The following is a 13,096-nucleotide window of genomic DNA, read 5'->3' as shown; positions in this document are numbered from 1 at the left end:
AGTAAAATGTAATTTCACGACTTCAATTTTTCCACTCCATACTGCCTTGCTACACCTTTTTTCTAAAATACATTCAAGACTTTATTTCCACATAAAATGGTTAGGCTATTATTTTCCCCTTGGTACTTTGAATGCAGAAATGATACACAAAAGAACAATGCAGAGAGATTAGATATTGCAGACATGAAAACATTTTGACTGCAAATAAGCAGCAACTTGGGTATGGAAAACAGTTAGAAAATTGATTGAATATCCTTCCCCATACTATAATTAAACTAATAATTTTGCATACCCTGAGGAAGCAGCTAAATTATATAAAAATATTCAAGTCACATAGAGGACATATGAAATGGTCATATCTTGAATGTATTTGAGGATTTTTTTTCCTAAGTGCAAGATAATCCATTTTAGGAATGAATAGATTAGACTTCATTACTTTTATTTCAAGATTCCATTTTATGTGTGAGTGTGTGCACATGCATACATAGAAAAATAAGCTTTTATAGAGCAGGCATTAGCTATTGCGTAAAATGATCTGTCTAGACTAAGCAGTGGCACAGCCTGACAGTATTTTCCATAATGTCTGGCCTTAGTGTTTTTTGGTTTTTTGGGTTTTTTTGGTGAGGAAGATTGTCCCTGAGCTAACATCTGCACCAATCTTCCTCTATTTTGTATGTGGGATGCCATCACAGCATGGCTAGATGAGTGGTGTGTAGGTCCACGCCCAGGATACAAACCTGTGAACCCCAGGCCACCAAAGCGGAGTGTGCAAACCTAACCACTATGCCACTGGGCTAGCCCTAGCCTTAGTTTTTAATCATCACAATTTTGTTGCAGTGTTAAGACATTTTCTCTTCTTATCAACTAAAGAATGTTCTGACTTCTAGTCTTATTTTGAAACATGTTGTAAAGGCAATACCCTAAATTTCATTAATTAACGCATCCATGGATATCATGGAACATCATCTATTTGCCACGTACTATATTTGAGATACTTTGGTGAATAAGAGACATATCTTTGACTCCCTTGGGCCTTTTGGTAAAGTATGAATGCCATTATTTTAAGGTGCCCACCTCTGGGATATTCATCATTATACCATTAAAGGTTACTTTTTGGACCTGTTCCATTGTGTGCTGTCCTTGCCCCTTTCTGCTGGCTTGATAAAGAGGTGAGGGCAGACATGGAAGTCACATGAGAAAAAGGTAGAGCTTCCCTCAGCCTGGATCACTGAATGGATGTGTAGGGTAGAATCCTGCCTCTATCCCTGCTGCCAATTGGACTTTGCATGGGTGAGAAATAAACTGCTATGATATTAGGCAGGTTGGGGTTCAATTCAGATTGAGATTCATTTGCCATAGCAAGGGGAGAAGTTTGGGCTAGAAATTCAAATAGGGGAATGATCAGCCTACAGGAGGTCATTAAAACAAGTAAGCAAGAGAAAAGTTAATAGAGTGGTAACATGCAGATTTAGAGGCTCCCTCAGAGAGAAAATATTGGTTATAAAGCTACAGACACATGATTTTCAGCCCAGGAGTATAAACTTTCCCATAATGTTTATTTCTTCCATAGCTTGACCTTGAGAAGAGAGACAAAAGTGTTTATATGGATGCTTTCCCCTGGTAAATTTTCTCACCAAAGGAAAGATTGGAGAGAAATAAAAGCAATCTGCAAGAAATTTTAAAGTATAATTCACAAGAAGTCGGAGTAACTTAGAACTCCTAAAACCTAAAAATTCATAATGTTTCAAAGTCAATTAAAAGATTCTCTATTCAAATGTGTGGTTGGAAATCAGAATGAGAAGCAATTAGAAAGAAAAAAGTTCAAATTTAGAGAGTGATGTATCTAATCAGACCTAGATCATTGCAATTTTATATTTTCTAACTTGCTAAAATATGTAACATTCTTTAACTATAATGTTCTTTAATGGTTATAATTTAAATATGAAAAAAAATAGCAAGGGGAAGCATTGTTTTAACCAGGAAGGCAATGCTTAATATAAAAAGAGAAAGAACAGAATTTACATAACACATATTTTTGATGGGAATGAATCAGTGTTTCTTCTAATTGCAAAATTTTAGTTTGAAATGGCCATCCTAACATATCATTTCTACTGTCTGAGAGAAAACTATTAGAACATTAGGAAAATAGTAATTTCCTGCTAAACTTAAATTCACACTATTATATATGTTTAAGTATACAAAAATTTCTCCATACCGAAAACAAATTACATGAAAATTTCTTGTTAATTCCTAAATATGTGTATAAAGTCCATGGAATGGTGTTCGTAAACTATCAAACCAACATACATCAATAATATGTGTTTCCAGAAAGTAGTTGAAATACTACTGCTTCAATCAATCACACATAACAGTGGATATCAGAACTATTGGAGATTCTCTGTTTCTCTGATATAAAGAAGCCCAAATTTTCATTATTACAGAAAGAAAAATGAATGAAATCAGATAATACTCAATAAGGTATCTCCTTTATGCTTCTTTAAGCAGATTGTGTTCTAAATTCTCTTTTCTTCTCATTTCACAGCCACTGATGGTTTGTCTCATCCACTCTCACTGCTTCAATTGCCATCTGTATTTTGAGACTCATAGTTTTTCTTCAGATCAGAGTGTTCTGTGAATTCCAGAACTGTTTAACAGTCTACCAGATGTACCTACTGAGAAGAGTTGTAAGTACTTCCATCTCAGCATGCTTAAAATTTAGTTCACTGTCTCCACCTGAAGTTTCTCATATGGTACTCAGCAGTTCTGTCTTCATGTGTCTTCACATTGAGCTAGCTGCCCAAGGTAAATTCTACAAGTCTTGGAACTATTCGCCCAATTTTAATTCCTTGAGTCATCCTTGACTTCTCCATCTCCCTTGGTCTGCATATCCAATCACATCCCGCATCCTATCACTTCTCCTTTTATCATTACTAAGTCTAAATCTCCTTCTCTCTCAGTGATTATTTCATTAAGTTTTGAACAGTTCTCAGTGCCTGGAGTTTTGCTTTGACTCCCATCAATCTCCTCACTGAAGCACTAATATCCTTCTCCAACACATATCAGGTCATGTCATTGCCTTGAATAAAATCCCTTAGTGACATCCCCTTTGGATAAATTCCAAACTACTTAGTAGAGATGTCAAGGCTGTCTTGAGTTGGCTCAACCTTCCTTTCTAGCTTGCTTTCTTATTAGTCTTTTATTAACAAATCCTAGTGATATTTACCTATTAGTATAAGTATTCTAGTTGTTCTTATTCACAAATTCTAATTAGAAAGAACTTATTCCAGTTTCTAGAAAGTGCTATTCATGCTGTCTTTAACCTCTGGGCCACTGTATATGATGATCTTGCCTCCTGAAAAGTCCCCAAAATTCTTTGCCTGGCTAATCCTTTTTCATATTTAAAAGTCACTTCTCTCTTCAGCAGGCATCCTGGACACCCTCCTTTACCATAGGGGTTCTTCCTTTATAATCCTCTATCACTGAACTTTCCTTTTCATAGACCTCATCATAGCTTGTCTTCACTGAGCTATTTATCTTTTCCACTAGATTATTAGTATTTTGAAGGCAGCGAACTTTTTTATCTTGTTAACCATGATTAACCACCATTTAGCATACTAGATGGCATATACCAGGTGTTCAACAACTGTTGAAGGAATTTTTATATTGGAAGTAGATTACGTACAAATTTTATTGAACAAGATTTCACGTATAGTTTTTCATGCTAAAGGGTACTTCATTAGGCAGTGATCAAAGCATTTGGGAAGTTTCACAGATAAGTTTCAAACTGGCTGAGGTTGAACGGGCATCTGCAGTAGCATATCCTCCAACAGAGTGACACTAAAAGTCAGGATATTCAACTTTTACAACATAATGTCATCTGTACTCCCGAAATGCTTGAGTTTCTTTAGCATATGGATGTCCTTTCAACAAGCAACATGGAGAACCTCTGCTTCAAATATTCTGTGAGAATTTTAATTCTGAATATCTGCCACATAGCTGCTACCAAAAGCATGGCTAATAAGATGGACATTTCTGGGGCTGGCCCAGTGGCATAGTGGTTAAATTTGTACATTCTGCTTCAGCAGCCCGGAGTTCACAGGTTTTGATCCCAGGCATGGACCTACACACTGCTCTTATCAAGCCATGCTGTGGTGGCATCCCACATACAAAATAGAGGAAGATTGGCACAGATATTAGAACAAGGACAATCTTCCTCAAACACTGAGAGGCAGATTGGCAACAGGTGTTAGCTCAGGGAAAATCTTCTTCACCAAAACAAAACAAAACAAAAAAGGTATACCTTTCCAGGTCTTCATTGTTTCATCTGGAGCTTCTACACTTTACTCTCACACCAAATTAAAGCTTCAGAAAGTTACCTGTACACACTACACTATTCGAAATCCCTACATACACTGTCTTCATAGTTATAAACCTAATTTTATTCCATTAGTTTTAATCAAGGGACTAGCTAAGTTATGATCAGGTGAAGCATATTACTTCTTGTAAATCCATTATGAACATACAAATTCTTTGATAATGAACTATGTGGCAAGTTCCTCCAACATTCAAGGGTTAGAAAAGTTTGTCCTTCCTCCCAATTCACCCAAAACCTTTATATCTCAGAGTAGAAAAAGAATTATGTGCTTTTTTTTTTTTTGTCTGCCATGTAACTCAGTGTTACATTTCAAGTTTAACTCTAGTCTAGTCACTTCCACTCCATTGGGTTTTCTGGTTCTAGATATAACCTGAACACATAGAATTTTGGTAAAACTGATTCTCAAGATTTAAAAGACTCAGTGAGAAGGAACAAGAAAATTAATCTCATTTATTGAGAACCTGATATATATAGCCAAATATTCATTCACTTAACAAATACTTATTATATGTTTAATATTTTACTTAAAACTCACAACCATTGTTTAAAATGGATATAATAATCCACTGTTTACAAATGAAGAATCTGAATTAGGTACTCAACAGTTACAAAAGTTGTTCAAAGCTTCAGGGCCAAGGAAAGGAGTAGAAGGACAATGGAATTCAGCTTTGCATTGTTCCATCCTGGGATACAGGTAAAAAGTCTGTAGGCTATAGCATAGAAGCATCTCTCCTCTGTCACCCCTATACTTGACCACCAATCTTTGCTTTGAGGCTTTTGTGCTATGCATCTTTTAAAAAATGTAATTCATTTCAAAACCTCCTTGTAATTAAGGTTTACAATAAACCAGACGTACACTTAAAACCTAAGATTAGGCAATCTGAAAATGTTTAGACGTTGTCATTTAATTGCTATAAAAGAACTGCCTTTTCTTCATCATTGAGGAGAAAAAAGCCGAAAATACATTGCATAATTTACTCATGCAATTTGTTAATAAAATCTAAAGCAGTTATTCTAAACTAGGAAATAAAGTATTATTTCTCATTAACTTATTATAACAGAAAAAGAGTTTTAATCAATAAGTGACAAGCATTGAAAATGCCTAGGCTAAAAATTCTCTCACAATTAAAAAAGGACTATTAAACATTATGATACATTCTCTGTACATGTTAAAAAATAGATACTCTGCTGTCTCTCCTTTAATCTGCAGAAGTTTCATCTCTTAGAAACACAAAATGGAATCATCCAAGATGGAAAGCATTCAAAATGATTCAATTATTTTGTACCTCTGCAATGCAGGTGCATTGAAAAATATTCTAAATTCAAAATGCTCCCAATGCACAAAGGCAAAGTAGCATAATGTAAGCAAATTATGCTTTCGATTTCAGATGTCATATTATTCCAGAATTTTAGCTCAGTCTGAATCAAAATCTTGAAGACAATTTGAATGAATGTACTTTTCTGTCTATTACTGATATGCGTCTTACCATAATATTTAGAACATGTAGGTCTCTTTGAAAGAACAGTGCCAGAATAATAAACAGGATTCATATAGATGTTATTTTAAGTTTACATATAGTTGGCCCATGGGTTCATGTCTGAATTATAATATGTAAAATTTGAATGCATCCGGATTGATTCCTTTATTTACTTAGTATCCTTGCACTGTTTGTATGAAATATTTTCTTGAACAGAGCAGGGATCAGCAAACTTTTTCTGTAAATCTCCAGATAATAGCTATCGCAGGCTTTGTAGGCCAAACCATCTGTGTCACTGCTGCTTAACCCTGTCCCCAAAGCAGCCATAGACAACATGTTACAACTGGGCTTGGCTGTATTCTCACAACAACTTACAAATCAGCAGAGGGGCTGAATTTGGCCCGAGGGCCTTAGTTTCCCAATTCCTAGTTTAGAGCTTTAAGGTTCTCAAAGTAGTTGTTCGATGCTAAGGGTCCAAAAATTCAATTTCTATATTCAGTCAGGTAGATTTAGTCTTTTAAAAAATTGCAATATTATTAGAACATATAACTTAGGGAGTTACCAAAATACTAACTGTCGGAAATAGCGGTGACTTCCTCATTATGATACAACCAGCTGACAACCGGCGCAGGTGAACTGTTAACGCGGCAAACCACTTCTGCATTCTCTCCTTGTTTGAACTCTTGAGGAGATACCACTTCTCTGAAGGTGAGTTTTTCTGTACCAAGAAAGTAAAACAGACCGTAAAAGTATTATTACTTCTTTCGTCCAATAACGTATTCCAGAATCTGTGTTGATTGACGCTATAATAAAATAATTAGTGAAATCTAGATCCTTCAGCATCTTAAACTAGATCATCTAATTCCTCTACCAGATAACTTCTCACCTTATTGAGAAGAAAATCCAAAGTCCTTATAATGCCATAGTAGGTCCTAGATGAAGTGGAGTCTGCCCCACAACTCTGATCCAATTTCTCCTCTCTCTTCCTAGTCTCTGGGCTCTAGACAGACTGTCTTTGCAAAAATTCCTTGAACACACCAGGTTTGTTCTCACCCTGGGGCATGTGCACTCCCTTACATTCTTTCACATTTCTGCCTGATCTCCATAGATAAAATAGCCATCTCCTTTCCCATTTCAATTCCCCCTATCTCTCTACCCCATTTAATTTCCTTACTATAGAATTACATAACATGTAAAGCTGGCATCTATGTTTTTAAGCTTACTTATTGTTTATCTGTCTTTGCTCACTAAAATATATGCATCAAGTGGCCAGTGACTTTTGTTTCAGTCACTACTGAGTCTCTAGGACTTAGAATATTGTCTGCCATGTAGTAGACACTCAGTAAGTGTGTTGAACAAATGAATAAACATGGATATTTATACTTGAGAAATTTTTTTAAATGTAATTTGTTGTTTTTGCCAAAAAATATTATTTCTTTACTTTCACCAATAAACATCAGGGATCTTCCTTTGCATCATTTAAAGTCATAAAAAATCTTTCCCGAGCTGTCCTGGTGGCGTAGTGGTTAAGTTGGTGCTCTCTGCTTCAGAGGCCAGGGGTTCACCAGTTTGGATCCCAAGCGCGGACCTACGCATTGCTTATCAAGCCATACTGAGGCAGGTGTCCCACATATAAAATAGAGGAAGGTGGGCACAGATGTTAGCTCAGGGCTACTCTTCTTCAGCAAAAAGAGGAGGATTGGTGGCGGATGTTAGCTCAGGGCTAATCTTCCTCAAAAGAAAAAATTTTCCTAATACTCTGTCTATGAAATGACTATTTCAATTTAATTTTTTTTCTATTTAGGAAATAGGTACAGTAAAGGTCACATAAATAGGGAAAATGTCTTTCCTTGAGGATCTTAGAAACTAATGGGGGGGAGAAGCCAATGCAGGAAAAATGAGGGCAAAAATGTGCCAACAAATTGCCCTGGTCATCAAAGAGGAAGTCATACTGTGGAAATGCTTTGGCTTTTTTTTCATATCTTATTTCTAGAATAATAAAAAACAAAGCTATAAGAAAGAAATGCCTTATGAGCTAGTATTCTTTAAAAAATTATAATTTTACACTGGTAGAACTGGTAACCACCACATATTAATTGTAAGGCATTGTTCTAAGCAGCTCATGCAATATTAATTAAGATAGTCCTCAAAACAACTGTATGTATGAGGTAGGTATTACTATTATACTCATTTTATAGATGAAGAAACAGAAGACAGAAAGGTCAGGCGAGTGCTTGAGGCCATGAAAGTAAGTGATAAAGCCTGGTTTCATACCCGGAGTCAACAGGCTTCCCAAACACTGTTCCTAAACAGGTTAATAATTCCTAAATGGGAGAAGGGGAAGGGAATGTAGGAAGCAATCAATCTCAAGTCATATGATGAAGCATATGTGTGGAAAAGCTCGTTAATGAAAACGACTGGTGGTGAAGAATCCGGCTGGATGGTATTCTCCACTAGACGAGTTTTCAGCTTCTTCTCTGTCTACTCCTGTTCACTGACCCTTCCCGAATTCTCCTTCCAGACTGGTCACTGTTATCAAATAGTAATTTCACTTGTTCTTATCATGACTTTTTATTTTAGAGTGAAAAAGTACACCCAATAAATTTCATACCATTAAATAAACTACTGTTTTCTATTTACCCAACAGATTCTTAATGGCCTGTGAAAATTAAAACATTTTTATCTATATCATTTAACCAATGGAACTGGCTCCATCTCTAGGTTTATAACTATTACCTATTATATATTTGATTTTAATGATACAGTATGGTAATATATAAATATAGTCACGCACTGTATGAAGACTTTTGGTCAACGACAGACCACAAATACAACAGTAGTCCCATAAGATTAGTACCATAATGCCTAGATGAGTTGTAGGCTATATCATCTAGATTTGTGTAAGTACACTCTACGAAGCGTGTGCAAATACACACAACTACGAAATTGCCTCATGACGCATTTCTCAGAACAAATCTCCTTCATCAAGCAACACATCACTGTAAGACAACATCTGTAATTGTCTTGAAACATTGCCTAGCACATAGTTCTTAATCAGCGTTTGATCTTACTGTTAATTACATTTTATTTTGTTTGAATCTTTGTAAGACTTCAGTTTCAATCAACTAAACCTTATAAATACATGACTTACGGTAAATTTCCAAAACAACTGTGGCTTCCTGTGTCTGTCCTTTGGCATCTGTTGCTTGACAACGATATATCCCTGCATCTTCTATATTTGCATTGTAGATGGTTAATCGTGACCTAACACCTTCCTTCTGCACCACTACCCTCTGTGTTGAAATGATCTTCTCTCCTTGAGGATTATACCAATCTATACTCTCAGGTTCACCAATTGCTGCAAAGAAGCATGGAGAAGAAATGTTTGAAGAAATGTTTCAAGTGTTTGTTTCAGCATTGGCATTTACTACTATGTAACAACTTTTAAGAATTTAGAAAAAAATGTAAATAGGAGGAGACTGAAAATCTGAAAATCTTACAAAATTGAAGGTAAATACAGATGTTAACACACATGTTCATCCTTATTTATCCAACGGTGAGGATTCAATCCCATTTGAGTAAGCAATATCCAAAAGTTCCATAGGAAAGATACAGCATGATACATAGCTCTGATAGTTGAAATTTTACCATAGTCATCTGTGGATTCTTACTACACTTAAGTTATGAAATTGCATTGGCCACTGAGTCAGACGTAAATTATACTTGATAGATATATCTGAACAGAAACATGATTTTGCCCGCTCAATTCTCTTTGCTATGATTGGGAGATACCAGTTTTTCCCTGATAAAGCAGAGCTCATAAAAATGTAAATCTTATAAAAAATACTTTGGCTTTTGATAATAGTGAATTTCGAATTAATTTCCTAAGTTGTTCAACTTGTATGGATAAGGCCAATGACTATTTTTAAAATGGAGCACTAATCTCTTTTCCCAACTGAAATGAGTAGTTTCATCATTTTAATCTAAAACTGTTAACTATTTAATCATATGATAATTAGAATGCATTGAAATGATACTTATACTGCTAGGCAATTACAACCAAATCATTACAGGGTAAACATTTATTTAAGTTTTCCAATTCAGAATCTAGGTTATTATCCTCTTCGTAAAAGCTGAAGCTTCCCATGTTTGCTTTTAGTCACCAAAAGGATGTATTTCACCTAATTACTTGGGAGATAATTTGTCAAGCAGCCTACACTATTAACTCAAAAGTATCGGGGGAAAATGCAGAAAGTTAACTAACATCTGCAGGACCTCATTGAGGAAAATCATTCCTTCTTATTTTCTTGCTAAGAAATGGCTTTAGAAACAAATTATTTTCTTTTCTATATCAAATTAGACATGCTTGAGGAAAAAGCATAAAAAGTTCCAGCTAAATCTTCAATGGATCTTAGTTATGTTGTCTTCAGTTTTTCTGAAGGGAAGCATAAAACCAGAGTGGTTATAAGATAATTCATTCAAGGGAGGTAGTTGCTTTAATAATAGGACACCCTCTTATTTAACTCTCTGATGATCTGACTATCTTCTAGTTTAAATTTAAGACGTATTTATTGTATTGAGTTTTAGACGTCTATGTTTGAGGGTGTTAGGAAACTTTAGAGTCATATCAGCATGGTCAACATCGGAGTAGAAAAAATACTTGTAAGCATTCTGATTTGCGTGGGTTCCCTGCATCTTTATTTTACTACTATATTTAACATAAATAAGGCCACTTCCACAACAACATTACAGCTCTAGGTTATATATCTTCATATAAGAGGAAAAAATGTTTAAGTATTTTCTCTTATTACTAAGAGAAAAACTCAGTACCACTGGATGATGTTAATTCATTCTTTACATTATGTCTTAATTTGACCTTATATAACACACACAGAGGCAATTACATTATATAATTTATATCATTGTAACATGCAAATCCAACAAAATAATACAATTTCATTTTATTTTCAAAATTTATTTTTAAACAATTTCATTATTCTGTGATCATGCAATACAATTGAGCTGTGTGTGTGCATGTGTGCATTTGTGTGTATATAATACGGATGAGATTTAGAAACAATGACCTACATTCTTACACCAAAGCTCTGTTGACATAATAAATGGTGTTGAACCAATCTGTCCTTTGCTCTCTGCTTTTCCATTTGTCAATATACAAAAATATATATCAACAGACCTCAACTGCAACCTTTAAGAAGGCAAATGCAAGAAGAATCATGGCCTCCATTAGTTTTTCATAAGATGTGATATTATATGTGATATAACATATCCTATACTATAATATATAATATACATGATTTATAAATATGTTATTATAGCTATGTTTCTATTTTTATTAGTTTTAATTATAGTTTAAATAAGCCTTGCCATTCTTAAGACAACTTTTATAATGCATTTTATGTCAGAAATGCCTATTTTAATCCAGTTTTGAATTGCTTAAGTATAACCAGGAATAGAAACAATTTTAAAATATTCTAAAAAGCAGTTCTGGCACTAAATAAATATTTTTTAAAACTTTAGGTCTGAAGATTTGTATGCATAAAAATAAATATGATGAATCTAAATAGAAGTAGAATGCGTTCATTTGTGAGTTCTATACGATGTTCAATTAGAATTTGATGCTTCACTATTTAAATGTCTTCTGAAAAAATTTTGCATGTGCATAATTAAACTGAATGAGGTCCACATAATTTCCCATAAGCATTATGATATACAGTGTTTTTGATTAATAGTCACAAAAATTTTGCAAGAGTTTTCCTGAATTAAATAGCTGTTTACTTTTCGTAAAAAATTCATTTTTTATAAGGGTAGATTTGATTTCTTTTGTCCTAAAATTTTCATTCAGTGTAACTATAGTGCAGTGTGCCATATCTAATTTATTCATTGCATATTTACAGAGATGGCTCAGTTATAACATTTACATTCATCCTAATAGTACTATTTAGACAGGAATAATATTTGAATTGATTTAAGTGATTGTGCATACACTAATTTGATAATAAGTTATTTTCAAAATAAATGAGCTAGTTTGACAGTGAAAATTAATAACTGGAAATTAACAGAAATAAAATTCATAGTGTTTAATATGCAAAATATGGTTATAAACACTTTTCCTATCATTATAAACTCAAGATAATATGCTATTTTTAAAGAATTAAATTTTTCATTACTTAAATTTTGCCAATACATTGTATTAAATAATTACAGCATGAAACAAGTTATCTGAAAATAATGGTAGAAATACATACCTGTACATGTGAAGAATTTAGATTCACCCACACTAAGCTCTACTTTGCTAAGTGAAATTGTCACTTGAAGAAGAGCTGAAAAAAATATTTGAGTAACAATTAATTACGTTTTAAATATGAATTCTAAGATTTTATTACATGATCTATAAATCACATGGTACAAATAACAATTATCTTACCCCCAGCCTTTTATTACCTGTAAAGAGAAATTTAAGTTTTGTAAAACACTAGCAACATTCTGTTACATTATTATGTCCTTCACAACCAGACCAAATGCAAGACTTATTTAAGCTAATATGTTGAAATTTGTTTGTCAAGTAAATGAGCAAATGCATACTCAGACAGCTATTCCATATTTATATGCCAGGTCTTAGATGTGCTAGCAGGTTGGGCAATAGCTAAAAAAAAAATTTTCCCAACACTTGAAACTTTCTTAAAAAAGTAAATCTTACACTATAATTACAATAATAAAAATATAAATTAAGTACATTTCGACTGTCTACTAAAATATTCCACAAAAGAAGGCACACACAGGAAAGAGAGGGAGCATTGAATAGGGAAAAGTGAATGAACACTCCTCATCACAAGATAAGTGAAGGAACCAGGACAATGACAATAATATAGAGGAAGTATTCAATAAGTTTGTTGTCAAATTTGAGCTAAAATAGGTGAATATTCTAGAATATTAGAAGACAATTAAAATTATGCTTTAATACAAACTGAAAGACTTGCATTTCCAATAATATGGTGGATAAGATAGTGTGGACACCCGCAAAACCCTATCCCACCATCCCTAGCTTCCAGAAATGCATGCTGAGCTTTCAAATAAAGTAATGGAGCCTCAAGGGAAACAATGGCAAAAATAAAAACTAGAGTACAAGCAGACACTGGGAATTTGTGGATCTTAGTAATCAGAAGATGCATAGATGGAGCAGAGATAGGATACAAGCCTGTCTAGAAAAGGGGTGCCATAGAAC

General features: G+C 34.1%; 1 protein-coding gene across 2 annotated transcripts in view; it reads right to left on the bottom strand.

Annotated features, from left to right (window-relative positions):
- Positions 1-13,096, bottom strand: part of NCAM2 (neural cell adhesion molecule 2) — a 482,218-nt gene that overhangs the window by 204,822 nt on the left and 264,300 nt on the right. For both annotated transcript variants that reach the window (XM_070597896.1, XM_070597897.1), the window contains exons 2-4: positions 12,120-12,194; positions 9,005-9,211; positions 6,428-6,571 (exon numbers count right to left, since the gene is read on the bottom strand). In XM_070597896.1, the coding sequence (XP_070453997.1) occupies positions 6,428-6,571; positions 9,005-9,211; positions 12,120-12,194 (426 nt within the window). The remainder of the gene's footprint in view (positions 1-6,427; positions 6,572-9,004; positions 9,212-12,119; positions 12,195-13,096) is intronic.

This window comes from Equus przewalskii, chromosome 27 (assembly GCF_037783145.1).
Source record: "Equus przewalskii isolate Varuska chromosome 27, EquPr2, whole genome shotgun sequence".
NCBI lineage: Eukaryota > Metazoa > Chordata > Mammalia > Perissodactyla > Equidae > Equus > Equus przewalskii.
The sequence above is the reverse complement of the archived record's forward strand: the minus strand, read 5'-3'. Positions and strand labels throughout refer to the sequence as shown.